This window comes from Phoca vitulina, unplaced genomic scaffold (genome assembly GCF_004348235.1).
Source record: "Phoca vitulina isolate PV1807 unplaced genomic scaffold, GSC_HSeal_1.0 scaffold47, whole genome shotgun sequence".
NCBI classification, from domain to species: domain Eukaryota; kingdom Metazoa; phylum Chordata; class Mammalia; order Carnivora; family Phocidae; genus Phoca; species Phoca vitulina.
This window is the reverse complement of record NW_022589750.1, coordinates 1,530,092-1,554,388: the sequence shown is the minus strand read 5'-3', so window position 1 is coordinate 1,554,388 and position 24,297 is coordinate 1,530,092. Positions and strand designations below refer to the sequence as shown.

The 24,297-nt window shown below is 63.4% G+C and overlaps 1 protein-coding gene across 4 annotated transcripts; it reads left to right on the top strand.

Annotated features, from left to right (window-relative positions):
• Positions 1 to 86: 86 nt before the first annotated feature.
• Positions 87 to 23,252, top strand: KIF1C (kinesin family member 1C). 4 transcript variants are annotated; one of them, XM_032432036.1, is made up of 25 exons: positions 87 to 220; positions 1,771 to 1,891; positions 2,138 to 2,270; positions 2,692 to 2,768; positions 3,157 to 3,336; positions 3,950 to 4,015; positions 4,391 to 4,569; positions 4,655 to 4,766; positions 4,884 to 4,961; positions 5,087 to 5,152; positions 5,245 to 5,320; positions 5,755 to 5,833; positions 6,024 to 6,169; positions 7,092 to 7,261; positions 7,405 to 7,484; positions 7,602 to 7,677; positions 11,812 to 11,891; positions 12,676 to 12,770; positions 15,763 to 15,846; positions 16,159 to 16,345; positions 16,459 to 16,531; positions 17,577 to 18,191; positions 19,738 to 21,621; positions 21,882 to 22,036; positions 22,855 to 23,252. In XM_032432036.1, the coding sequence occupies exons 3-23, from the start codon at positions 2,165 to 2,167 to the stop codon at positions 20,425 to 20,427; spliced, it is 3,315 nt and encodes a 1,104-aa protein (XP_032287927.1). In that variant the 5' UTR covers positions 87 to 220; positions 1,771 to 1,891; positions 2,138 to 2,164; the 3' UTR covers positions 20,428 to 21,621; positions 21,882 to 22,036; positions 22,855 to 23,252. The 4 variants fall into 4 exon arrangements, with proteins under 4 accessions (XP_032287927.1, XP_032287926.1, XP_032287929.1 ...); XM_032432035.1 differs by having other exon boundaries at positions 21,882 to 22,054; XM_032432038.1 differs by lacking the exon at positions 1,771 to 1,891 and having other exon boundaries at positions 21,882 to 22,054.
• Positions 23,253 to 24,297: the final 1,045 nt, after the last annotated feature.

Genomic DNA, 24,297 nt, shown 5'->3' with positions numbered 1-24,297 from the left:
CTCGCGCTGCCCGGGCGGGCGCCGGCCGCTGGCGCCGCTGCTGCTGCCGCCCCCGGGGCGCGAGTCCGCCGCCCGCCGCCCGGGGACCCGGCGAGGGGCGGGGGCAGCCCCGAGCCCGCTCCGGATCAGCCGGCCGCTGTCTCACGCCGCCCCCCTCGGCCCCGGGAAGGTCGCCCCCGTGCCCTCAGCCGAGCCGCTCGGGGAGCCCCGCCGCGACGAGGTGAGCGCTCGGGGGGGGGGGGGGGGGGGGGGGGGGACGCCCGCCGAGGAATGTGCCGGCTGGGGGGGCGGGGAGCCGGGGTCCCGGCCGGCCGCGGGAGCCGGGGTCATGTGCTGTTTGTCCCGCGGAGGCGCAGAGAGGTGCCAGGCCCGGGGCGGCCGTCGGGCGGCCGGCCGGGAGGGAACACCGGGTCCGCATGGCCGCCGGCACAGGCCGGGACCGGGGTCCGCGCCGGGATCACCGGGCGGGCTGGGGGCAGGTGCCCCCGGCCGAGCGTCGGCCGCGCCAGCCTCTTCCCTGCCCCATGAGCCGCGACGGCGTGACCACGGCGTTTCCCCGTCGTGGCCCCTGCCCTGGGCAGGGTCTGGGGGGTCGGCGCTGTGCTTCCTGACACAGCCTCTGGGATCTGAGCTCCTCCCTTCCTGTCCTGGGACGCACCAGCCCTGTGTCCCTTCCCGTGCCCTGCCCAGGAAGGCTGCGGAGGTGAGGCCCAGCAGGACGGGCCGTTTGGTCCTGTGGGGCCACAGAAGGGGCCCCAGCATCCCCGTCTGCCTTCGGGAGCCTCCACCCTCCTGCCCGTGGGCGTGGGCTGCTCAGCCTCTCCTCCCAGGGTGTGAGCACTGGGGCACCCACATTCCTGGGCTCCAGCCTGGCACCTTCCCCAGGGCAGTGGACGCCATAGCGCTGGCCCCAGGCTGGGGCTGGGACCTGCCTGCTTCCTTTCGGGGAGACCCCAGTGCTTTCCCGCCCCCCAGTAAGGTCACAGGTATTTCGCAGGGAGCCCCCCACAGAGGAGCCCTGGGGGTTGGTGTGAGGGATGCAGGATGACCCCACCCTCCCCTGCCCATTGTCCAGGATCCTGAGGAGGAAGTGCTGGGGGCTGGGCGGGGGGTTTGGGGCCCACAGGCTGCCCGTGGGTCCCAGGCCTGGGCTGTCCCTCCAGCCCTTGAACTTTGCCACTGGTGGTTCCTCCCTGTGTGGAGGCTGTGGGCTCTAGTTTCTACTTCTTGGCTGGCACTGTGGGGGAATTTTAGGGCAGGTTTTGTTTGGGGTTTTCTCTCCTGTCTGTCCTGGGCTCCCACGTTGTGCTGTCGCCCCAGAGCTGCCCTCCCTGTCTACGATTTCTGTGTCCGCGATCTTCTGTGGCTCCTTCCTCTTCTCCTTCCCTCGTTTCCTCCATGGCATGACCTGGATCTTGCCTCCTCCTGTGTTGGATCTCTCTCTTTCTCAGTGTCTGTGATTTTCTGTCGTTCTCCTGCCCCTCTTCGTGTCACTGCCAGTGTCTCTGCCTCTGCGTCCCTCCCTCTGAACTGTCCTCTGTCCAGCCTTTCTCTCTCTTCTCTATCTGGGTGTCCAGTACACTCGTGAGTGACGAGGAATAAAAATATCACGGTCCCTGTCCTTGGATTCACATTGCTTTCAGCCACTTGGGAGGGACCGCAGTCCTCCGCTCTCCTAACCTTGCCCCCTGCCCCTGCCCTCCAGCCGTGGAACCCCGACCCACCTCTGGAGCCCCAGGTGCCTCCTAACCACTCTTCCCCCACAACCAGGGTTTCCCCCACAGCCCCAGCTGGCGTGGCCAGGCCCCAAGGGTAGGATGGGGCTTCCCCTACGAGGGCCGGTGGCAGCCAGAGCTGATACAGCCCCCCTGGTCTGGGGCCAGGACGCCAGGTAACTGGGATGATGGCCCAGGTCCCTGCGAGCTGGGATATGGCCGGGCAGAGAGGCAGGAACACCACTGGGAGTCACTGAGGAGAGTGACATTTGGGAGGAAGGCCAGAGGGCCAGGAGCTAGGTCCTGGAGGGGCTGGGGAGCTGGGGAAGGGGGTGGAGACGCTGGGTCCTGGGAGAAGACGCGAGGCAATGTCCGGGTCGCCCCAGCGGGCTCTGACCACCTCTTCTGTCTCTGTCCTTCAGCTGAGGAGGCTAAGAGTCTCGGGAGCCATGGCTGGTGCCTCGGTGAAGGTGGCCGTGAGGGTTCGGCCCTTCAACGCCCGTGAGACCAGCCGGGATGCCCAGTGCGTGGTCAGCATGCAGGGCAGCACCACCTGTGAGTGAGTCCCAGGGGCCTGGCGGGGCACAGGCGGGGCAGGCGGGCCCACCACGCTGGCCTGGCCGGCCGGGCCGAACCAAGAGGAGGACTGAGCTGGGTGCGGAGCAGGTGCTAGTCGGAAGGGTGGGGGCAGGGTGGGGGCAGGCTGGCCTCTCCACATTCCCAGTCCCTGGGAGGGGGAATGTTGGCCTGGAGCCCTCCATTGCCCAATCGGGGAGGCAGCCCGGTGGGGGGGGCGGGTCCTGAGAAGCCAAAATTAGCCGTGTGGCTGGAGGGGGTGGGGAGTGTTAAAGGGGAGAGATGAACTAGGACAGAGGTGGGGAGTGGGATGCCTGGATTCCCGCAATGTGGGGGAATGGGCAGAGGTCGGGAGTACCTGACCTTGGCCTTCCTGTCTTTCCTTCTCCTGCCCCGTCAGCCATCGTCAACCCCAAACAGAGCAAAGATGCCCCCAAAAGCTTTACCTTTGACTACTCGTACTGGTCACACACTTCGGTGAGGTCGCTGGGGTGAAGGGAGAGCTCAGCAATGAGGAACAGGGGTTTAGGCACTGGGGAGGGGGCATTGCTGGGAAATAGGGCAGGTTTTATGTTTGGGGTAATAGGGATCGGGATGGGAGGACCAGGACCCCAGGGTGGGGGTGAGTAGGACCCTTAGTGCACGTGACTGGGACCAGGATGCAGGGAGGGAGAATCCCTCGGGGTGATTAGGTCTGGCAGGAGACCGTATAGGATCCTGTCTCGGGAGAGTAGAACCATGCGTGGGGTTTGCTCAGGGCACATAGGACTTTTGGGTGATCAGCAGCGATGGGGACAAGACTCTCGGGACCCAGGCCCTGAGGACAGAGTCACGTAGGGCTCCTGCTCTGTCTCTGCTTCACTAGGCCGAGGACCCCCAGTTCGCATCTCAGCAGCAGGTGTATCGGGACATCGGAGAAGAGATGTTGCTCCATGCCTTCGAAGGCTACAACGTGTGCATCTTTGCGTACGGGCAGACCGGGGCTGGGAAGTCGTACACCATGATGGGGCGTCAGGAGCCAGGGCAGCAGGGCATCGTGCCCCAGGTACACGCCCGCGAGCTGGCAGGGCGGCTGGGGCAGAGCAGCTCAGCTGCCCCCCGGGGCAGGAAGGGCCCACGGGCTATGGGGCAGAGACCTGGGTCTCTGAGGCTGTGCTGGTGGGGAATGTGAGGGGGGAGGGGCGGGCAGCTACGTGGGGCCCCGTGGGGAGGGGTCTCTGCCCCCACCGGAAGCAGCAAAGCTGGAGCCAGAGCCTTGCTGCCGGAGAATCCTGGGTCTGAACCCTGGTGCTGCCACTTGTTGCCGTCTTACCTCGTCTGCGAGCGCGGCTCCCCGCAGACATGCCTCCCGTAGTCAGGGTGCGGACCGTAGAGAAAGCAGATGTGGATAACCGGGAGCTGACCGTAATTCTCCGTGACCGTGCCGCACAGTGGCCTTGCCCATGGGCTCTGATGTCAGGGTGCCGGCGTTTGCTTCCTGGCTCACCACGTGGTAGCTGGTGACGCTGGGCAAGCATGAACCCCTGGGAGGTTGCTTTCCCATCTGTGAAATGGGAACACCCGCTCCCTCAGGGCTGTGGTGGGGGTTAAACAGAGCCACTCGGGCCGGGGCCCAGCAGGGGCGCCGGGAACAGCTGCTTCTCTGTGTCCCCTTCCAGCTCTGCGAGGACCTCTTCTCTCGCGTTAATAAGAACGAGAGTGCTCAGCTCTCCTATTCCGTGGAGGTGAGCCTGGGTCCTGGTGGGGCCCTGGGCAGGGGAGGGGCAGCAGGGACCAGACTACGGGCATCTTAGGACTCAGGCAGCCTCGGGCCTGCCCGCGGCTCTGCCCCGTTGCTCACAGAGACTTTGGGCAGATGATTTCATCTCCCTGCTCTTGAGTTTGTTCACTCCTGAAAGGCTAGTGACCGGTCCCCCTCCTAGGGCTATTGGGTCAGCGAGCCCGCATGGACGAAGTGCTCGGCACTGCGCCTGGGGCGGCGTGAGTGCTCGGTGTCCGTGACATGCCGTCACCCACATTCCGTCCGGGGAGTTGGGCGCAAGTTTTGTTATCCGTACGTCTGCCACACCTGTCGCTTCTTATTTGCTTCTCCCGCTCAGGTGAGCTACATGGAGATCTATTGTGAGCGGGTGCGAGACCTCCTGAACCCCAAGAGTCGGGGCTCTCTGCGGGTCCGGGAGCACCCCATCCTGGGCCCCTACGTGCAGGACCTGTCGAAGCTGGCCGTGACCTCCTACGCAGACATTGCCGACCTCATGGACTGTGGAAACAAGGCTCGGTGAGGCCGGCGGCTGGAGCGCAGGGAGAGGGAACCAGGCCAGGCAGGTGAGAGGCCGGATGCAGTGACCGCTCCTTCCCCCCAGGACTGTGGCCGCCACCAACATGAACGAGACCAGCAGCCGCTCACATGCCGTCTTCACCATTGTCTTCACACAATGCTGCCATGATCAGCTCACCGGGCTGGACTCGGAGAAGGTGGGGTTCCTCCAGCCCTGGCTACCTACCCCATTCCCTTGCCGGGCATCCCCCTGATCTGCCCGCCCCTCCCGCCTCCCACACCCCGTTACCTCCTGCCTTTTCCTCCAACCCCAGGTCAGCAAGATCAGTTTGGTGGACCTTGCTGGCAGTGAGCGGGCTGACTCCTCGGGGGCCCGGGGCATGCGCCTGAAGGTAGGGGGCTTAGGAGGGATGGGTAAGGTCAGTGCTGGGCTGCGGGTGGCGGTCTCTGGCTGGGGGGAGGCAGAGCGGAGTCGGGGAGGGGGCCCCCGTTGCCCATATTCCTCATCTCTTTCCAGGAAGGTGCCAACATCAATAAGTCCCTGACGACTCTCGGGAAGGTGATCTCAGCCCTGGCGGATCTGGTAAGACTGGGGGCTGGGAAGAGAAGCGGCTCTGGGATGGGGCGGGGGCAGAGGGGTGGCTCATCCTGACTCTCTTCCCCTTCCATCCCCAGCAATCAAAGAAGCGGAAGTCGGATTTTATCCCTTACAGGGACTCTGTGCTCACCTGGCTGCTCAAAGAGAATCTGGGTGAGGAGCTCCTCCTCTCTCTCTTTACGGACCCTGCCACCGTCCCCCATCTGATATGTCTGGTGGATCCCCTTGCCACCCCTAGAATCTCAGATTCCCCCAGTCATCCCCCAGCTGTCCCCTGACTGCCCCCCGACCGTCCCCATCCCGGGGGACATCCTTGGAAGATGTCCCGATGCTGAGGCGAGCCACGGGCCCCCTCTGACCCCGTGCCCACCGCGGGCTTTGTCCTCCTTGCGCTGATCTGTCCTGAAGACGTCAGAGGTGTACGTGACCTCACCCGTCCCGTCTGACCGCCGGCGTCCGTGGGGAGTTCCATGACTCGTAGCTTCACCCCATCTCGGACGGTGACCCTGTCAGACCCCTGACCCCGAGACCCAGCCTGACTGCTCTTAGGCCCTAGCTCACCTGAGCTTTCCCCGCACCTCTCGCAGGGGGGAACTCACGCACGGCCATGATCGCGGCGCTGAGCCCCGCAGACATCAACTACGAGGAGACTCTCAGCACCCTCAGGTGGGGCTCCGGCGGGAGCGGGGCGGCCGGGAAGGGGCCAGGAGCTCAGAGGCCGGCAGCTCGAGACCCTGGCCGGGAGACAGGCCGAGCCTCAGCCGGACCCAGTATCTAACAGTCTGGGAGAGGGAGGGGACAGGCTGCAGACCCAGGGGCATCCGGGCCGCACCCACCCAAGTCCCCTCCTCCCCAGGTACGCTGACCGCACCAAGCAGATCCGCTGTAATGCGGTCATCAACGAGGACCCCAACGCCCGGCTGATCCGAGAGCTGCAGGAGGAGGTGGCCCGGCTGCGGGAGCTGCTGCTGGCTCAGGGGCTGTCGGCCTCGGCTCTGGGAGGTAGGGCTCCAGGGGAGGGCCGTTCAGGGATGCCGCTCAGAGACGCCCCTCCGCCCACCTTGTGCCCCGGCTGCCCGCGCCTGGTCCTGAGGCCGGAGAGAGCTCGCCAACCACGAAGCTCTTCATGTGCCTGGTGGCGCAGACGCGGATACGCAGAGGGTACATCGCAGGCCTTCAGCCGTTCCAGAGCCGGGAGCACGGATTCTCCGGGGGGGTGAGGGTTCAGGGGCCCTGAGGACTGCTGCAGCCAAGGAGCTGGGGAGGATGGCAAGCCCTGCGTTTGTGGTTCAAGCAGTAGATCACGTAGGAGAGGCCGCAGGGCACCTGCCTCAGCAGACGGTCTTGTGGCGTGGACTGTCGCGGGTCCCGCCGGCCGTAAGCGTGATGATAGTCAGCGGTGGAGTGGTTTCTACAACGGGACGTTCAGCCTCGCGAGCGCCAGATGGTGCCCTGGTTAGAGGCTGCATGGCCCGTGCTGGCCATGTCACGTCTGGACTCTGCATCCAGTCCCGGGGGCGGAGGGGCCCGGGGGCGAAGAATGGGGGGGTCCGTTCTCGGGAGCAGCGGGGTGAGGTAGACATGACACCTCTCTCCTGCCTGTGGAGGGAGCCTTGCAGAAGGGAAAGCAGTAGTCCCGCTCCCCCCAGAAGGCACCCGTGACGCGCGGCAGGTCGCGGCCGAGAACCTGATGGTGGGAGTCCCCTCGCGGCCTCGTTCAGTAATGAGCCCTCCGTGCCTGGAGGGGAACAAGCAGACACTGGGTGCCCACGTGTCAAGGCCGCAGCAGGGGAGCGCCCTGCTTGGAGAAGGTTGACCGGATGTCTTCCGGAGTCCTTGCAGGCTGGTCCCCGTGACACCTTCTCTGCGTCTCTGATGGGCTCCACGTTTTCTCAGCCTCCTGTGGCCTCCTTCTCCCCGGCAGGCCCGAAGGTGGACGAGGGGAGTTCCGGAGGTGCTCTGCCCGCTCTGTCGTCCCCCCCCGCCCCAGCTTCACCCTCACATCCCCCCGCACACAACGGCGAGCTGGACCCCTCATTCTCCCCCAGCGCTGAGCCCCAGATTGGGCCTGAGGAGGCCATGGAGAGGCTGCAGGTAGGCAGCTTGAGCTGGCGAGGGGGGGGGGAGGCTGGGGGCTGCTGGGAGTCTAGTTCTCCAAGGCCAGAGTCCAGGGGGAAGGAGGAACCCCACGGGCAGGACCCCAGCCTCCCTGAGCCCCGCTTGTCACGTCCCCCCAGGAGACGGAGAAGATCATCGCCGAGCTTAACGAGACGTGGGAGGAGAAGCTACGCAAGACGGAAGCTCTGAGGATGGAGAGGTGCGGGGGGCGGGCTGACAGCCGGAATCTGGAGGGGTGCGGTGGGGAGGGGGGGTTGGGCCCTGCAGGGAAGGAGCTCATGGGTCCCCGTAAGACCATCTGTTTTTCTGCCTCCAGAGAAGCATTGCTGGCCGAGATGGGGGTGGCCGTCCGGGAGGACGGGGGAACGGTGGGCGTCTTCTCTCCGAAGAAGGTGAGTGAGGGTCCGCTGAGGCCTAGGAGATCCTGGAAGGGTTAGAGCAGAGGGTTGGGGGGCATGGGGTGAGCCCCAACTCTGATGCCCGCGTTTGTCCCACGCCCGTCACCTCCTCCCGGCAGTCAGCCCGTGGCCGGTCTTGCTAGGGGCCCGTGGTGGGGGCTCTAGGGGCCACAGACAGATGTCAGGGTCCCTGCCCTTCCGGGGAGGGGGTTCTAGGGCTGCTTGGAGTCTACGTGTTAACAGATGTACGTGTGTATGTGAGTTCACGTGGCATTCGTCTCTGATTCCCAAGAAACGGGCTTTAGGGGTTACCCCAGGGGTGGGGGGGCCGGGGGGGGCGGGGGGGCGGGCTGGGATGGCCGCGTGTTCATTGTGCGCTCTTCCGTGTCGAGTTTTGTGCCCCGTGCATGTGTCAGCTGTTTAGACACGCAGTCAGACACGTGTTCCTGAGAGGCACCGGCAGATGCCATAAGGGCAGGGGCGCGGGCGCTGAACTGTCGGATGCGAGGGCCCGTGCAGCTGGAGACGCGTGGAAACTGGCGTCCCGGGGACGCGGTTTGGAGGCCGCACAGGACATGGGTGACGGGAGCCGGGTGCGCGCCGGGCTGAGCGCCATGGCCCCGTCGGCCGAGCCGGGCACACCACCCCTGTCACCCGCCTGCCCACCTGCTGTGGGGTGCGTGTCCAGGGGACGCAAGGAGGTGGTCAGGCTCGCCCGGAGGCAGGCGAGGCCCTTGGTCTTCACCGGCCAGCACGGCACAGGGACGGGCCAGTCAGGACGCAGGCTGCAGGCCGCCGGCGGGGCTGGGGGTCGTGGAGCGCGTCCTGGAGGCCTGCTGGAGCAGAGTGGGAACTTCCGGTCCTTCCGGGGGGCCAGCCTCATCTGTCTGGTCCCCGGCACGAAGCTCGCGGGATCAGGCCCTGGTCGGGTGCTGTGCTCAGAGCCGGACGGGGCTGCCTGGAAGAGGTGGGCGGTTGTTGGCAGGAGAACCCCCCGATCTCAAGGTCGGGGTCGTCTAGGAAACAACACGCAGGCATCGTCGAACGGGGATCCCCAAAGAGGAGAGGGGTCTGCCCTGCCCAGCCTGAAGCACAGCCAGGGAGTGAGTGGGCATGGTGGGGGTGGCTGGGGTCTGGTCCGGGGCTGGGCACTCGGACTTTGAGGTCCCTCTGTGGTCTGCATCTGCGACAGGGGGCCCACAGATGGCTCTCCGTGTGGTTTGCAGCCGGGCAGGGGTGCTGGGTGCCCCTGATGGGGGTGTTTCTTTCCTGGAGGGCGTCACGCTGCACAAGGATGGGTGCCACCCCCTAAGGCCAGGGGACCAGCGACGGGTTAGGTTGGGTTTGGTTTTGAATTGTTTCAGTAAGGGGAACGTGCACGTGGTACGAGAGATCTGTATGGCGGGAGGGAGATCTTCCTTCCCCTCCGCGGGCCTGCGCCGTTTTCCGTTCCTGACACATTCATCCAGGGCTGGTCTGTGCGCGGACAGGCGTGAGCTAAGCACACTTGTCCCCGTGTCCACGCATGCCGCCTGTCTCTGGACCAGCGGTGGTTCCCTCCCTACACTTCTCCAGGGGACAGGGTGTCGGCGTTCCGTCTGTTCTTTCTCGTGGTGTCTGAATATTTGAGCGGATGTGGGATCGTGTTTAACCAGCTTCCTGCCAGTGGGCACTTAGGTTGTCTCGCGTCCTTTGACGCTGTAAGCCACGTTCCGCTGCCTTGTCTTACGGGTGGGTTTATCATCTTAAGAACAAATTCCCAGAAGTGGGGGTTTGGGGTCAAACGGTTGCCACGTAAGATTTTGGCGTATTTTGCTAAAGTGCCCTCCAAAGATCGTAACTGTGCCCCTTGACGCTCACTCTCTTCGGCCTTCCGGTCTTTGCTGGTCTTGCTGGTGAAGACGGTGTTAGGGTAACTCACTGTCGCGTCTGCTCAGGGTGGCGAGACTGCACACGTTCTCACGGGAAACAGCGAGCGTACTGCGGGGTGGAGAGTGGCTAGGCTCTGGGTTTGGTGGGGCTGGCTCCAGCCTGGAACGCTCTGGCAGGGATCGGGTCCTGCGGGAAAAGCTAGTTTGTCTCCGAGAGAGTGGAGAGTCTTCCAGGGACTCCCACCACCAGCCCCAAGGACGTCTTCAATCACTGATTTTCCGACCTGGCCTGGGACCTCCTTCCCGGGGGCTGCGGGGGGTGGACAGGGCCAGACTCTGGGTCCCCTGTCCCCAGCCTTGGCCCCAGCATCTCTCTGCTTATCTGCTTGACGTATTAGGCTCCCAGGTATAGTTTCGCCCAAACAAAGGGTTCCAGGGCCGAACAAAGATGGAAAAGCACTGCCCTAAATCGTGTCTCCTCTCTCGAGGGATAGATCGCTTTCTGCTTCCGGAGCCCGTCCGTGTCTGCCGTTCCCAGAGCAGGCCTGAGGCTGCGGTGAGGGAGGGCATGAGTGTCCTCGGGCCGGGAGGAGGGTGGTAGTGACGGTTGGGTGCCCGGGCTGGGGCAGACGCACGGACACGCATCGTATGCACCACGGACGATGCGCTGTGGGCTCTCTGTTCACGGCGCTCCCGGAGAGCCACGGGCCGGGACTGTGGCTGTTTCCCAGCCAGTCCCTCCACCCTGTGCTCTCCCGCCTCGGGGCCCTCGTCCTGACTCTTCCTTCTACTGTCCTCGTGCCCCTCGTCCTCAAGGACCAGCTGCCATGCTGTCCTCCCAACTCCCTGAGCTCCGGGCGTCCTTCACGGCTCTTTCCCGTGAGCGCCTCCCTGGGGACCAAGGGACGATGAACGAGGGAGCTGAGGGAGGGCGTGAAAAGGTCAGAAGCTCCGTGGGGTGTCCGTTTCCCACGTGTCGTGGGCTCCACCCCAAGGTGACTCTGTTTCCCCTGCTGAGGGGCCAGCAGCGTCTGGCTGGGGCTCATCTGCGGGTCCCCGGCACCTCCTGGGGTCTGGCAGGTAGAAAGGCCGCAGTAAATCCTCGCAGAACGCGGGCAGGGCATCTCGTGTTCCGGTGGGCGGCTTTGGGAAGCTTCGTGGAGGAAGTGGCATTTGAGACAGACCTTGAGGGACAGGAAGTGAATGATTTTGACGGGTTGGGGTGGGGCCGGGAGGGAGGCTGTTCCAGGCCAGGGAACCTGGGAGCAGCTCCCGAGAGCGGTCAGGGATGCAGGAGGCCTGCTTCTGGGGTGGACGCTCTGCAGCCCACAGGGCAGGAGCACAGAAGGCGAGGGGGGCCCTGGGACGGGGCTGGGATACGTGGGCTGCGGCCCTGCCCTGGGGGCCCTGACCTGGAGGCCCGGGGGTACCCACATCAAAAGCAGGCTCGAGTCAGATGGCCACGGGGTGCCGGCCGGAGAGGTCTGGGTGGAGAAGGGCCCCACTGGGCAGTGCTGTGTGCGGGCGGGGGCAGGCCCGGGGTGGGGAGGGCCGAAGGGGCAGCGGACGGAAGGGAGGGAGACTTCCCCGGGCTTGGCGGTCAGGGCCGTGGCCCAGAGCTCCGTGCCTGGGGGGGCGGGGGTGTCGGCCGGGATACTGCAGTCGGGAAAGGTGCTTCTGGGGAGGGGCACGGGCTGGGTTTCTGGTGCAGAACAGCGTCCTGCTCAGCCAGCCAGGTGTGCGGGATGGGTCGGTCGGGGAGGCCCCGGGTGAGGCAGCCTGGGGCGGCGGTGGCCAGGGAGAGCGGGGCGTCTGCTGTGAGCAGCGGGTCTGTTGGTTTCCTTTGCTTTTGCATCGAGCTGACGCTTCCTGTTCTTCAATTATAAAAGTCGTCTGTGTCCCTAAGAAACTCGAGCTGGAAAGAGAGGTGGGAAGTGGGGTCCCCTCACCCCGCGCCCGCTCGCACTCTCCACGTGAGGCAAGAGGCATGCCGAAGGGAAATGAGACGGGCACGGGGAGAGCAGGGGCGAGGGCCGGGGCGTCCTGAGGTCTCCGTCAGGGACACGGGTGGGTCAGCCTGCGCGGAGACTTGGGGCCGTCGGGGCCGGACGGGTGGGGTGGGTGTGTAGACCCCTGTGTGTGTGGAGAGGTGTGTAAGTGGGGCTCGTGGGGGTGGGAGAGCTCCCTGGGGGGGATGCGGCCGGCAGGGCTGACACCCCCCCCGCCAACGCCCCTGACCCCTCCCCTCCTCCCTCAGACCCCCCACCTGGTGAACCTGAACGAAGACCCCCTCATGTCAGAATGTCTGCTCTACCACATCAAAGATGGCATCACCAGGTAGCGTGTACCCCCGTCTGTGGGGCGACCTCTTCCCGGGGGGTGTGGCTGCAGACAAACGGCCGCGCCAGGGACCCCCTTTTCCGGTGACCTTCCTGGAGACCCCCTGCCCGCACGGCCCAGCTCGCCCTCTGGCTTCCTGACAAGTTGTGAGCCTGGCCGCGCATCAGCCATCCGCTCCACCCACCACCTTGGGGTGGGTGAGACGCCTCTGGGGACCAGCCTGGCTCGGAGGGATAGCTCCCCGAATTACCGGGGCAGAGGAGCGGCCGGAAACTCAGACTTCCACGTCCGTAGCCCTTGGCATCCGTTGGTGCAGTGAGGGTCCCGCTTCACGGTGGGGAGCAGTGCTTGCAGGGCGGGTGGCTTTGCCAGCTAACGCCAACGAGACCCTGGGGCTCGGGGCCTCCGAGGTCGCCTCCCGGAGCCGAAGGGGTGAGGGTGCCCCTTCTCCCACCACGAGCACGTGTAGCTGTGCTGCGTGACGATCCTGGGCTCTGAGTGAGCCCTCGGGCTGGGGGAGCCCGCCCGCTGCAGGCTCCCTTTCCCCACGTTGTGTAACACGGGGAGTCCGATGCGGGCTCCCGAGTCAGGCAGGTCTGATCCCAGCTGCACTAGCGCGGGGCTGTGTGACCTTGGGCCGGTTACTCTTCTGAGCCTCCGCTCCCTGATCCGTGAGGTGGGAATAACCGGCTTACGGCGTGGGGTGAACTTGCGCTGGGAAGGGGCTTGGCCGGTGCCTGGCCCGTGCTCAGAAAATGTCGGCCGTTGCTTCCGAACCCAGGGTCGGCCAGGTAGATGTGGACATCAAGCTGACCGGGCAGTTCATTCGGGAGCAACACTGTGTGTTCCGGAGCATCCCTCAGCCGGACGGAGAAGGTAACGTTTGAGGGTGAGCGGCGTGGCCACTGAACGCAGTCCCGTCCCACGCTGGATACAGAAGCCGGAGGGTCTGCAGCCTGGGAGCGCGGCCGTGTCCCTGGTCTCAGCGGGGCTTCGCGCTCGGGTGCAGCTCTAGCTGTCTGCGCCTGACCTGGGAACGCGGTCCGCCATGGCGGGCAGGGAGGGGCGGCGTCCCCGAGGCCGACCCACAGCACCGCGGCATGCGTGGGGGGGGGTTGGTGAGGAGGAGGTCCTACTCTCTGCCTAGATTTTTTAGCCTCAAATAGCACCCTGGTCATTTCCCATGAAAAGCTGTGTTTGTTTTGGTGGGAATCTGAGTTTATCTCTGCAAAACCCGCTTGTATCCAGACCGCAGAGGCTTCCGGCCCACATATCCCTCTGGTTCCGAGACTTTCAGGGATTTTTAGCCCTAATTTGGTCAAAGTAGCGGAAGCGTTTAGGAATCATGAGACCTAACGGTGAAGGTGGTAGTCTGTCTGATACAGCGACAAAACGATACTTGTGCAGTTCGGGGTCGTTTTTGTTTTTTTTTAACGTAATATTTTGTGAGAGAGAGTGAGTGTGTACGCACATGCGTGCAAGTGCGGGGGGAGGGGCAGAGGGAGGGGGCCTCGAGCAGACTCTGCCGAGCCCAACGTGGGGCTCGATCGCACGACCCTGAGATACGACCTCAGCCGAGATTGAGAGTCGGACGCTTAACCGACTGTGCCTCCCAGGCGCCCCCAGGCTGTGTGTTGAGGTCACCATTTTGTCCCGGTTCAGTCACCGTTTTTTTTTTTTTTTTAAAGATTTTATTTATTTATTTGACAGAGACAGTGAGAGAGGGAACACAAGCAGGGGGAGAGGGAGAGGGAGAAGCAGGCTTCCCGCCAAGCAGGGAGCCCGATGCGAGGCTCGATCCCAGAACCCTGGGATCATGACCTGAGCTGAAGGCAGATGCTTAACGACTGAGCCACCCAGGCGCCCCTCAGTCACTGTTTTAAGAAATGGAACAATTTGGGTTTACTCAGGCCCCAGTGGAGTCGAGCCCTGGGAAGCGCGTGGGGCGGGGAGGCAGGGCGCTGTCCGTGGGCGTGCTCCCTCGGCTGAGCCTGCGCACGGGCCTCAGAGGCGGAAGGGGGGGATGGGGAGATGGGGCACCGGTGGTCAGCACGTTTGTCAGATCGGGGAAGGCCCCGTCGTGTGGCTTGCCGCTGAGGTGGACGCACGCCTGGTGCCTCTGGCGGGGTTCGGGGTTGGTGGCTGAACGCAGCGGGCTGCCAGCTCGGATCAGGTCAGCCCTGGGGGCTTCTGCCGAGTTCCTGTTCTGCGGTCACCTCAAGCCACGTGCCAGGTGACAGCCAAAACCACACAGGGCCTGCAGAGCGAGCCCCCCCTGAGCGCAGAGCGTGTCTGGGGAAACAGGCAGGCCCGAACGGTTCCTCGGCCGTGAAGGCAGCTGCGGATTCTGGGCCCCAGAGGGAGGGGCAGAAAGGGTTTGGTCGCATGCAGCAGATTGGAGATGGGAGGCCCGCAGAGCGGACTGGGCAGCACAGCAGGGCTGTGGACGGCGAAGAATAGCGACCCTCCGGCTCGTGCTGCTGCCCGTTCTCACGCAGCCCCCAGGGGAGGGAACCGAGGCTCGGGGGCTTGGGGCATTCACCCGAGAGCAGAGCATGCAGCCAGACGCCGGCAGGTGTGGGTCCGCACGCCCCGTGGCCGGCTCGGGGGCTGCTCTCAGCTCTGCCTCAGTACAGAGGGCTGTGGGCTTGTGGACAGGGACAAGGCCACCCTGGCCGGGCGGGAGCAAAGCCCTCTCCCCGCCAGGCCCCGCTTCCCGCCCTCAGGCCCATCCCTGCGCCCCGCTAGATTATCTACTGGTTGACTGGTCTGGTCTGACCAGCTAAGTCAGCTCTGTGAGAGCCGGGACTTGGGGCTTTATCTCCAGGGTATTTCCAGGACCTATGATAGTGCCTGGCACGTGGTGGGGGGCAGAGTACTTGTGGAGCGAGTGAATGAATTTGGGGGCGTGGTGGGACAGGGTGGGGGAGACCGGTACCCCACGGCCACCCCCGCCCTCCCCTCTGCCGTCGCCTTCCTCCTGCCCGGCCCTCGAGGTGACCCGGTGATGGATGTGAGCCTCCCTCCGGGCTTCCCCCCCGCCCCCCCCCCCCCCATCCTGTCACCAGCCCTCCTCCGCCTGAAGCTGCGTTCTGTGCTTTTCTCTCCCGCGGCCTCACGTCACGTCCATCCTGCTTGGTCTGTTACTTGCAGTGGCCACAGGAACTCGGGTTCACCTAGTGCTTTCTTTGAGCCTTTCAAGCGTTCTGTAAGGAAGGACTTACTCATGGCGGCTTATAGAAGCCACGGAGGTCAGACAGCTTGCCCAGCAGCCCCCCGCTCAGGCGCTGCCCAGGGTCCGTGACAGTGGGGCGCTGCTCCTGGAGGGCGGGGAGCTGCCCCGTGCCCCGTGTCCAGCGAGCAGCAGGCTCCGGGGGGTGTAGGGACTGAGGAGCACCTCGGTAGACGTCTGAGTCGGGTTGGCTCTGTCTTGTCTGTGGCTTGAGAAGGGCAGGCAGGGGGACAGTCTGACCGCAGTGGGCTGGGGCTGCCGCAGGAGCCTGGGCCAGCGCTCGCGGGAAAGGAAGGAGGGTGTGTCTGGGGGGGCAGAAGTCGCAGCCTGCCGCGTGCTGGACACGGGAGACCCAGCCCTCGGAGAGAGACAGCTTTGCTGAGCCCCTGCTGGGGAGGATGGGGGGCAGCAGGGAGCCCCTGCAGAGGCTTCTGGAATTGTAGCTGGGGCTCTAACCTTCCTTCTGCTCTTCCTTTCCTGTGCTGCCACCAGAGGGGCCGTGGCACCCCTGACAGGTACTGGGGGTGGGCCTGGGGGTGCATGCATGTGTCTTGGGGGTACTGCAAGATGGGCGTCTGTGACCATCACTCCCTCCCCCAGGGTCTAAGGGCCCCCTTTCCTCTCTCCCTCTGGCAGTGGTGGTCACCTTGGAGCCTTGTGAAGGAGCCGAGACCTACGTCAATGGGAGACTGGTGATCGAGCCCCTGATGCTGAAGTCAGGTAGGGGAGGGGGATGCCGGAGCCAGTGTGGGGATGTGATGGAGGAAGGGGCCAGGAAGGGGAGATGAGGGACTCGGCTCTTGGGGTCTCTTGTGGGCCTGGGGAAGCAGGAAGAGGGTGCCAGGCTCCCCCGAGTCCCTTTGGCCATCAGGGACGAGGATCAGCAGGGGACTGACTGCCCTCAGACTTGGGCTGGTGGGAGAGATGGTGTCGGGGCTCCTGGGCTTGTGGGCAGGGCCCTGGACCTGTGGGCGTGGGGATGGGCTTGCTGCTGCGGGGGAGCGCGCCCACCTTTCTCTGCTTCCCCTGCAGGGAATAGGATCGTGATGGGCAAGAACCACGTTTTCCGCTTCAATCACCCGGAGCAGGCACGGCTGGAGCGGGAGCGAGGGGTGCCCCCGCCCCCCGGGCCGCCCTCCGAGCCCGTCGACTGGAACTTCGCCCAGAAGGAACTGTTGGAGCAGCAGGGCATTGACATCAAGCTGGAGATGGAGAAGAGGTACGGGGAGAGGGTGCTCTCTGGACCGTCCCCCCAACCCGAGTTGTCGGTCACCCCACTGAGGTGGCTCCAGAGCCCCCAGCAGCTCCTCTGCCCTCCCTCCCCAACCCCAGGCTGCAGGACCTGGAGAATCAGTACCGGAAGGAGAAGGAGGAGGCTGATCTTCTGCTTGAGCAGCAGCGACTGGTGAGGGCTGGCAGGGGAGTGGGGGTGGGGGGCACACGCGCAGAGGGACCAGACGGGGGTGCAGGGGGCGCACGTGCAGAGGGACCGGACGGGGGTGCAGGGGGCGCACGTGCAGAGGGACCAGACGGGGGTGCAGGGGGCGCACGTGCAGAGGGACCGGAGGGGGGCGCAGGAGGGGCAGGGGGTGCATATGCAGAAGGACTGGAGGGGGGCGTGGGAGGGGCATAGGGCTCACGCACAGAGGGACTGGATTGGGGGGGAGCAGGTGGGGCAGGGGGCACATGCTCAGAAGGACCAGAGGGGGCACAGGAGGGGTGGAGGGTGAGGAGGGGCAGGGGCACTCGTGCAGATGCAGAGGGACTGCATTGGGGGGCAGGGCATGGGGGGACACACAGAGGGACTGGATGGGCAGTGGGGGGTTGTGCAGAGGGCATGCAGAGTGGCGTGATGAGGGCGCGGGGGGTGACAGAGAGGTGCCGGGCCTGGAGAGGCAGAGATAGGCTGGCGGTGCTTCAGCTCGACTGTGCTTTTGGTTCATGTTATCTGAGCCAGAGTGGGGAGTGGGCATGGGGTCAGGGGGTGGCCGTGGCGTTTAGGAGGAGACAGGACGGTGACTGGGGGGGCAGACTGGGTACAGGGAGTACCGCCCGCCCCACTCGAGTAGGGCTTCCTGGACTCGACCTTTCTGGTTTTTACGGTATCCGAGTCCGGCCTGTGGCATCATTGACTTCAGATTGTCGTGTAAGCGGATTGGTCTTTGGTGTGTAGTCTGGTCCTGAGCGCTGACCTCTGCAGGCCACGCAGACTCGATGTAGGCCCCGCTCCTGCTTGAGGGTCGCGTCTGCCAGCCTCTGTCCACGCGCCTGGCGTCCTTAAATCCTCCGCCAGTGTCTGCGAGGGAGGCTTGTTCCTTCCCTCGTGCCGCCGGGCGGGGGTCGGGCAGCTCGGTGCTGCCGGGCGGGGGTCGGGCAGCTCGGTGCCGCCGGGCGCGTCTCTGGTGCTCCGGGCGGTCCTGACCCCCCGCCCGTTCTCTCTGCGGCCCCAGTATGCGGACTCGGACAGCGGGGATGACTCGGACAAGCGCTCCTGTGAGGAGAGCTGGCGGCTCATCTCCTCGTTGCGAGAGCAGCTGCCCCCGACCACCGTGCAGACCATCGTCAAGCGCTGTGGCCTGCCCAGCAGCGGCAAGCGCAGGGCCCCTCGGAGGGTCTATCAGATCCCCCAGCGGCGGCGGCTGCAGGGCAAGGACCCGCGCTGGGCCACCATGGCCGACCTGAAGATGCAGGCGGTGAAGGAGATCTGCTACGAGGTGGCCCTGGCCGACTTCCGCCACGGGCGGGCAGAGATCGAGGCCCTGGCCGCGCTCAAGATGCGGGAGCTGTGTCGCACCTACGGCAAGCCCGAGGGCCCCGGGGACGCCTGGAGGGCCGTGGCCCGGGATGTCTGGGACACGGTGGGCGAGGAGGAAGGCGGCGGAAGTGGCGGTGGCGGCGGCGAGGAGGGGGCCCGCGGGGCGGAGGTGGAGGACCTGCGGGCGCACATCGACAAGCTGACGGGGATCCTGCAGGAGGTGAAGCTTCAGAACAGCTGCAAGGACCGCGAGCTGCAGGCCCTGAGGGACCGCATGCTGCGTATGGAGAGGGTCATCCCGCTGACCCAGGTGGGGAGGGCCCCGGGCCGCGCGCGTGTTCCTCCACTCCCTGCTTCCGCTCCTCCCCTGGGCTAGCGGGGCTCCCCCCCCCCCCAAGCAGGCCTCCCCCGCTCCCTGTAAAGACGCCGCTTTGCTCAGTGTAGGCTGGGAGTCCCGGCCTCGCCATCCCCAGGGCGCGGACCGCACATGGAGATCTCTGAGCCGCACCCCACACCTGCTCGGTCCGAGTCTGGGGAGGAATCTGCATTTGCCTCGGGTTCCCAGGGGTCTCAGAAGTACAGCAGAGCTTGAGAAGCCCCGTAGGAAGCGCACAGTTCTTAACTTGCCGCTGGACGCAGGTTCACGTGCACGTGCGTCCCGGGGGAGCGTCCCCCCACCCCCACGGGAACCGCCGTGCTGGGCGCTCCTCCCGCACCCCCTCGTCTAACCCGACAACAGCCCTTCAGGGGCGTGTGACCGCTTAACCCTGGCGTGCACGGATTCACTGAACAAGCAGACATCCGAGCGCGTGCTGTGCGCCAGGCAGGGCGCTGGCTGCTGGGGTTAGTCTCAGCAGACGCTTTGTGCGGTGTTCCCGCTTGCCTTCCCTGACGCATGGCGGCAGCCACGGCTCGGGGTCATTGACGGCTTACCTTCTCCTTCCCGGCTTCCTTGCTGGTCCAGGATCTCGCTGGGCACCTGCTGCCTCGAGCCTTTGCACCTAGAGTGCCTTCCCCCCACTTCCTCCAGGTGTTTACTGCCGTGACAGCCTCCCAGTGGATCCTGGTGGCGGCCACCTTCACCCTGGCCCCCCTCCCCTTCCCTGCTCTTCACCTGAATGTACACTTTTTTTTTCTTTAAGATTATTTGTTTATTTGAGAGAGAGAGAGCATGAATGGGGGGAGGAGCAGAGGGAGAAGCAGACCCCCCCCAGCAGGGAGCCCCATGCAGGACTCGATCCCAGGACCCTGAGATCATGACCTGAATCAAAGGCAGCTGCTTAACCGGCTGAGCCACCCAGGTGCCTCTAAATGTGCACGTTTCTATAAAGCACATCATATCCTGTTATAGATGCTTCTGTTAATGTAAATAATATATGTTAAATGATATAGGTATGCATTTCTCCTTAACTTTTCATGGAAGGATAGGATATGTACCCTACCGTGTATTTTTCTCATTCACTGATCAGCTGTGTCTCTCCCCTTAAATGATGGCAGGTGTTTCTCTTACCTTCTGACTACTCCATCCCCGCGGGAACGTTATTTAGTCAGCAGGATTATGGGGTCCCTGCTCCCGCCCGGACCCTGAGCTACACGCTTTACGGGGTTAACAGTTAATTCTCCCACCAGCCCTGTGCACTAAGTACTGTGGCCATGCACACGAGGATCTGGGCACGGGGAGGTTACTGGCCAGGGCGCAGACCACAGCGACAGGAAGTGGCAGGCCAGGATCAGCTCAGACCACTGTCCCAGGCCCCTTGTCTCCAAGCCCCTCTGCGACCCCCTGCCCTCGGCTGCTCAGCGCTCGGCTCTCCTCACGGCCCTTCTCTGTCGCCCTCTTCCCCCGCTCCCCACAGGATCACGAGGATGAGAACGAAGAGGCCGGGGAGGCCACCTGGGCCGCGCCCCCGGGGTCGGAGGCCGCGGAGGAGGAAGCCCCCGGCGAGCGCGCGCCCCCGGCCCCAGCGCGGCCCCCGTCGCCGCCCCTGTCCAGCTGGGAGCGGGTGTCCCGGCTCATGGAGGAGGACCCCGCCTTCCGCCGGGGTCGCCTGCGTTGGCTCAAGCAGGAGCAGTTGCGGCTGCAGGGACTGCAGGGCGCGGGGGGCCGGGGCGGGGGGCTGCGCCGGCCCCCCGCCCGCTTCGTGCCCCCTCACGACTGCAAGCTGCGCTTCCCCTTCAAGAGCAACCCCCAGCACCGGGAGTCGTGGCCGGGGGCGGCGGCCGGGGAGGCCCCCACGGCGCCCCAACCCCCCGAGGAGGTCGCGCCCCCTCCGGCCGCCCCCGCGCGCCGGCCCCCGAGTCCCCGGAGGTCCCACCGGCCCCGCAGGAACTCCCTGGACGGAGGCGGCCGGTCCCGGGGAGGCGGGTCCGCTCAGCCCGAACCCCAGCACTTCCAGCCCAAAAAGCACAACTATTACCCCCAGCAGCCCCAACCGTACCCGGCGCAGCGGCCCCCGGGGCCCCGCTACCCGCCCTACACCACTCCCCCGCGTATGAGGCGCCAGCGCTCGGCCCCCGACCTCAAGGAGAGCGGGGCGGCCGTGTGAGCCCGGCCCGGGGGCGGGGGGCGGCAGGGGGGAGCCGAGCCGGGAGCGGAGCAGCCCCCGGAGCCGCTGCTGCCCCAGGAGCCCGGGGCAGGGAGGCGACAGGTGGGCGAGAAGGTCCGAGTAGGTGCTGGACGGCGTGGGAGAGGCTGGGCCGGAGGCTGGAGGAAGGAAGCGCGCACGGAGCTGCCCGGAGCAAACCAAAGTGAAGGAAGAGGATGGGAGCTGCCTCGGGGCGTCCCTCGCGGGGGGGCGGTCCCACAAATGCTGCTAGGGGTGGGGTGGGGGGCTGGGGTGCTGCGTAGCCAGTGTGTGACTTTCTTTTCAAGTGGGGCAAAGGGGAGAGGACCTGGGGTGAGGCGAGTTCTCTTCCGGGCCCCTGTCTGTCTGTCTGTCCGTATGTGGTGGGCTTCTGTTTCCAGGGAGGTGGGGCGTGGCGGGATCGCAAGTCATTCCCCTCCCCTTCCAGGCCTCCTGCTATATTTGGGGGACCTGTCTGGATTCTGGTTTTGCTGGGGTCTCAGGAGGATGTGGGGCCCTTCAATAAAGGATAGCAAACACAGGGAGCTTGTTGCTGATGGTGGTTTGGTTTGGGTTTTAACTGAGGTGTAGATTATCAAAGTAAAATGCACAGATCCTATGCGTGCGGCTCAGTGAATTTTTATACAGGTGTGCACTCTCGAAACCAGATCAGGATGTGAGACCAATTCCGTCTTGGTTTCTTGAACATTCCACATGGTGACTCCCACTTCAGAGTGCCTGAGTCCTTTATTTCCCTTTGTTTTAGCTTACCCAGCGCTCTACCCCTGCCCCCAGCTCCACCCTTGGTCCTGCACAAAGGAGAGAGGGAGGGATGGGGTGGGGGGGGACAGCGGGAGACCCACCCGTCCGTGCCCAACCTGTTGCTCCTAACGGCACATGGAGGATTTGGGGGGCAAGGTGGGGTTCAGCTCCACCCAATCACCTCACTGTCAGGAAGGTCTCCCAAGTAGCCGGAATTCTGTTGGCTATTGAACAGTGAACGCGTTGGTCAAGCTTCCTGCACCTGATTATTTTTGTCCTGTTCGTGTCCCCTGCTTTTCGGCAGGGTGTGTTCAGCATTCCAAGCAGTATTTTGTTTTAAGACCGTCCAGGAAGGATGCTGCTGAACTTGGAGGAACAAGCCCACAGCCATGCCCTATGGGAAAGGTTTTGGAGGTGACATTGTACCCCTGCCCTGCCCGCACCTTGCCACACTCCGGAATCCCCCTGTGTTCATCCTGTTCTCAGGAAAACAGTTCCACCCATTTGAAAAAGTGAGCTGCTTGCCCACAGCTTCCTGATGTCAGTCTTGAGGCACTAGCAGCCAAAACCATGGACGTTATCTCAGCTGCAGCCAAACCACCACTCCAGGCGGGGGTATGATATGTTTATTCTTGGTTTCCACACCCTGATGCTGGTTACCTTTCTTTTGGCAGCTGCGACTGCCAGGTCTTCAGGGACCCGTTGGCAGTGACCGAAGCTCTGGAATGTAATGGATAGTTTGGCGACACTGTTTACTTGAGCAGTTTGTAATCTGGTCGAGGAGACTAAATGTGAGCAAGAAAATGATAGAATGCAGCATTCCCTGCAGGTCAGAGCAAGCCGAGTGGTACGCACAAATACTGTGGTGCTTGAGATGCAAAAGCTCACTTTTTTTTTTTTTAAGATTTATTTATTTATTTCAGGGGGAGAGAGCACAGGCGAGGGGAGGGGCAGAGGGAGAGAGAGAGAATCTCAAGCCGACTCTCCGCTGAGCGCTGAGATCATGATCTGAGCCGAAATCAAGAGTCGGGCACAAAACCGACTGAACCACCCAGGCACCCTGACAGCTCGTTATTTTATTTATTATTTTAAAAAATATTTTATTTATTTGAGAGAGAGAAAGAGAGGGAGCATGAGCTGGGGGAGGGGCAGAGGGACAAGCAGGCCTCCTACTGAGCACAGAGCCCGAAGACTGGGGTCTCGATCCCAGGACCTGAGCCCAGAACCTGAGCCGAAAGCAGACGCTTAACCCACTGAGCCACTCAGGTGCCCCGAGCTCACTATTTTAAAATACAGTTGGGTTATTTTCACCTGAAGACTGCCCTATATAAATGTGTAGTATCTACCAATTTTATCCACTTCGTCCTTCCAAATCAATCTTTTAAAATGTGATGAACTTTAGATTTTATTTAGAGAAGTGCCCACTGATCCTACCTGCTGCACGTGCCCGCATTCCACATGCGTGCTGTCCTTAAGACGACCCTGTAAAGTCGGTCTGTTTCGTGTCCATTTTTCAGATGGGAAGACTGAGGTCTGAATAGATTAATGGATTGCCCAGGGTCATACAGTTCTTAAGGGACAAAGTTAGGGCTCCAACCCTGGTGACCTGACTCACACCAGGATGTCACATGTCACTTTTCCTTCCAGAAGCCACCATGTCCTCCCACCTTAGGTGTGCTCACGTATTTCCTGAGTCTGCCTCCTGCTTCTGGCCTCCACCAAAGCTGCCCCCTGAAGACACGGGAGCCGCTATCTGTGGGCCTCCCCCCGGAATCACAGGCTGAAGCCACCCAGACAGTTGGCCATCTTTCTCGCCTGCTCAGTTTGGACATTTCTTCAATTTCATCCTCGGTTTCCTTGGAAATTTCGTTTGCTTGTCTTCATGTCTCTCCTTGGAGGGGCTTCCTTCCTTTCGTTAGTTATTCATTGGGACTTTCTGTTTTTTTCACCTGGAGTTTGGGGATCTTGAATACATTTGGGGATCCCAAAACTTTCTTTAAGAAAACCTTTTTCAAAGCTTTCTATACTTCCTAGCCTCTACTTTGGTTCCTTTGAAATCGTTCTTTACCCTTTTAAAGATTTAATGTCAGTGGCTCCGTGATGACGTTTTGGTTAGGGGTGGACGTTGGGCGGCTTCTATTCGCCATTCCCCGGAGACCCCCCACTCCTGCCGGATCACCATCCCGGCTTGCACCATTGCGCCCCCTCATGTGGAGTCTGAGACCCTGGGGGGCACCGGGGTCCTGCTTCCCGTACCGGTAGAGTTTTAGGGGATGCTACCCAAGGCAGGCTGGCTTTAAGCATCCCACCTAACCTAACTTGGCTCGCAGGCTCTCCCTTGTGGCCCGCATACTCTGTGCCGCTTCGTTAACATACCCAGCCACCCCTTAAGGGTTGCTCAGTGTTTGCCTCCCTCCAGGCCCAAGGCCAGCAGCTTCTGCCTCATTGTGCACGTTCTTGGAAGGCAGGAGGAGACTGGCATCTGGATAGGACATGTCCTCTAAAGGTCTGGTCACGAGATGGGTGTTGTAGCAACGGCTTCTCTCACCCCGACCCAAGCCCACCCAAGCTGCCATTAACCCGCACTGTCCCTGCCTCATGAGCGAGCACGTGCACCTCGGCTCCCCCCACTGCCCCCGGAATCCCTGGAGGGGGAACATGTTTCCAGATACCTGGGAAGGTCATGCCCTGGGCTCCTGTGGCTGCGAGCTGGTGCCCCAGGCACATGAACTAGCCTGAAAAGTTCTCTTTTTTATTTTTATTTTTTTAAAGATTTTTTTTATTATTATTTATTTATTCATGAGAGACAGAGAGAGAGAGAGAGAGGCAGAGGGAGAGGCAGGCTCCCAAGGAGCAGGGAGCCCGATGCGGGACTCGATCCCAGGACCCCGGGACCATGACCTGAGCCGAAGGCAGACGCCTAACGATCTGAGCCACCCAGGCGCCCCAAAGTTCTCTTTTTTAAAGATTTTATTTATTCATTTGTCAGAGAGAGAGCGAGAGAGAGCACACAAGCGGGGGGGGGGTGGCAGGGAGCCCGATGCGGGGCTCAGTCCCGGGACCCTGGGATCATGACCTGAGCCGAAGGCA

What these genes read in the sequence shown, in the direction of transcription:
- KIF1C (XM_032432038.1), top strand. Translation starts at nt 2,165, where the DNA reads ATGGCTGGTGCCTCGGTGAAGGTGGCCGTGAGGGTTCGGCCCTTCAAC. An exon ending in AGCAGGGCATCGTGCCCCAG is followed by an intron (nt 3,337 to 3,949) that starts GTACACGCCCGC and finishes GTCCCCTTCCAG; the next exon opens with CTCTGCGAGGACCTCTTCTC. An exon ending in TGCTTGAGCAGCAGCGACTG is followed by an intron (nt 16,532 to 17,576) that starts GTGAGGGCTGGC and finishes CTGCGGCCCCAG; the next exon opens with TATGCGGACTCGGACAGCGG.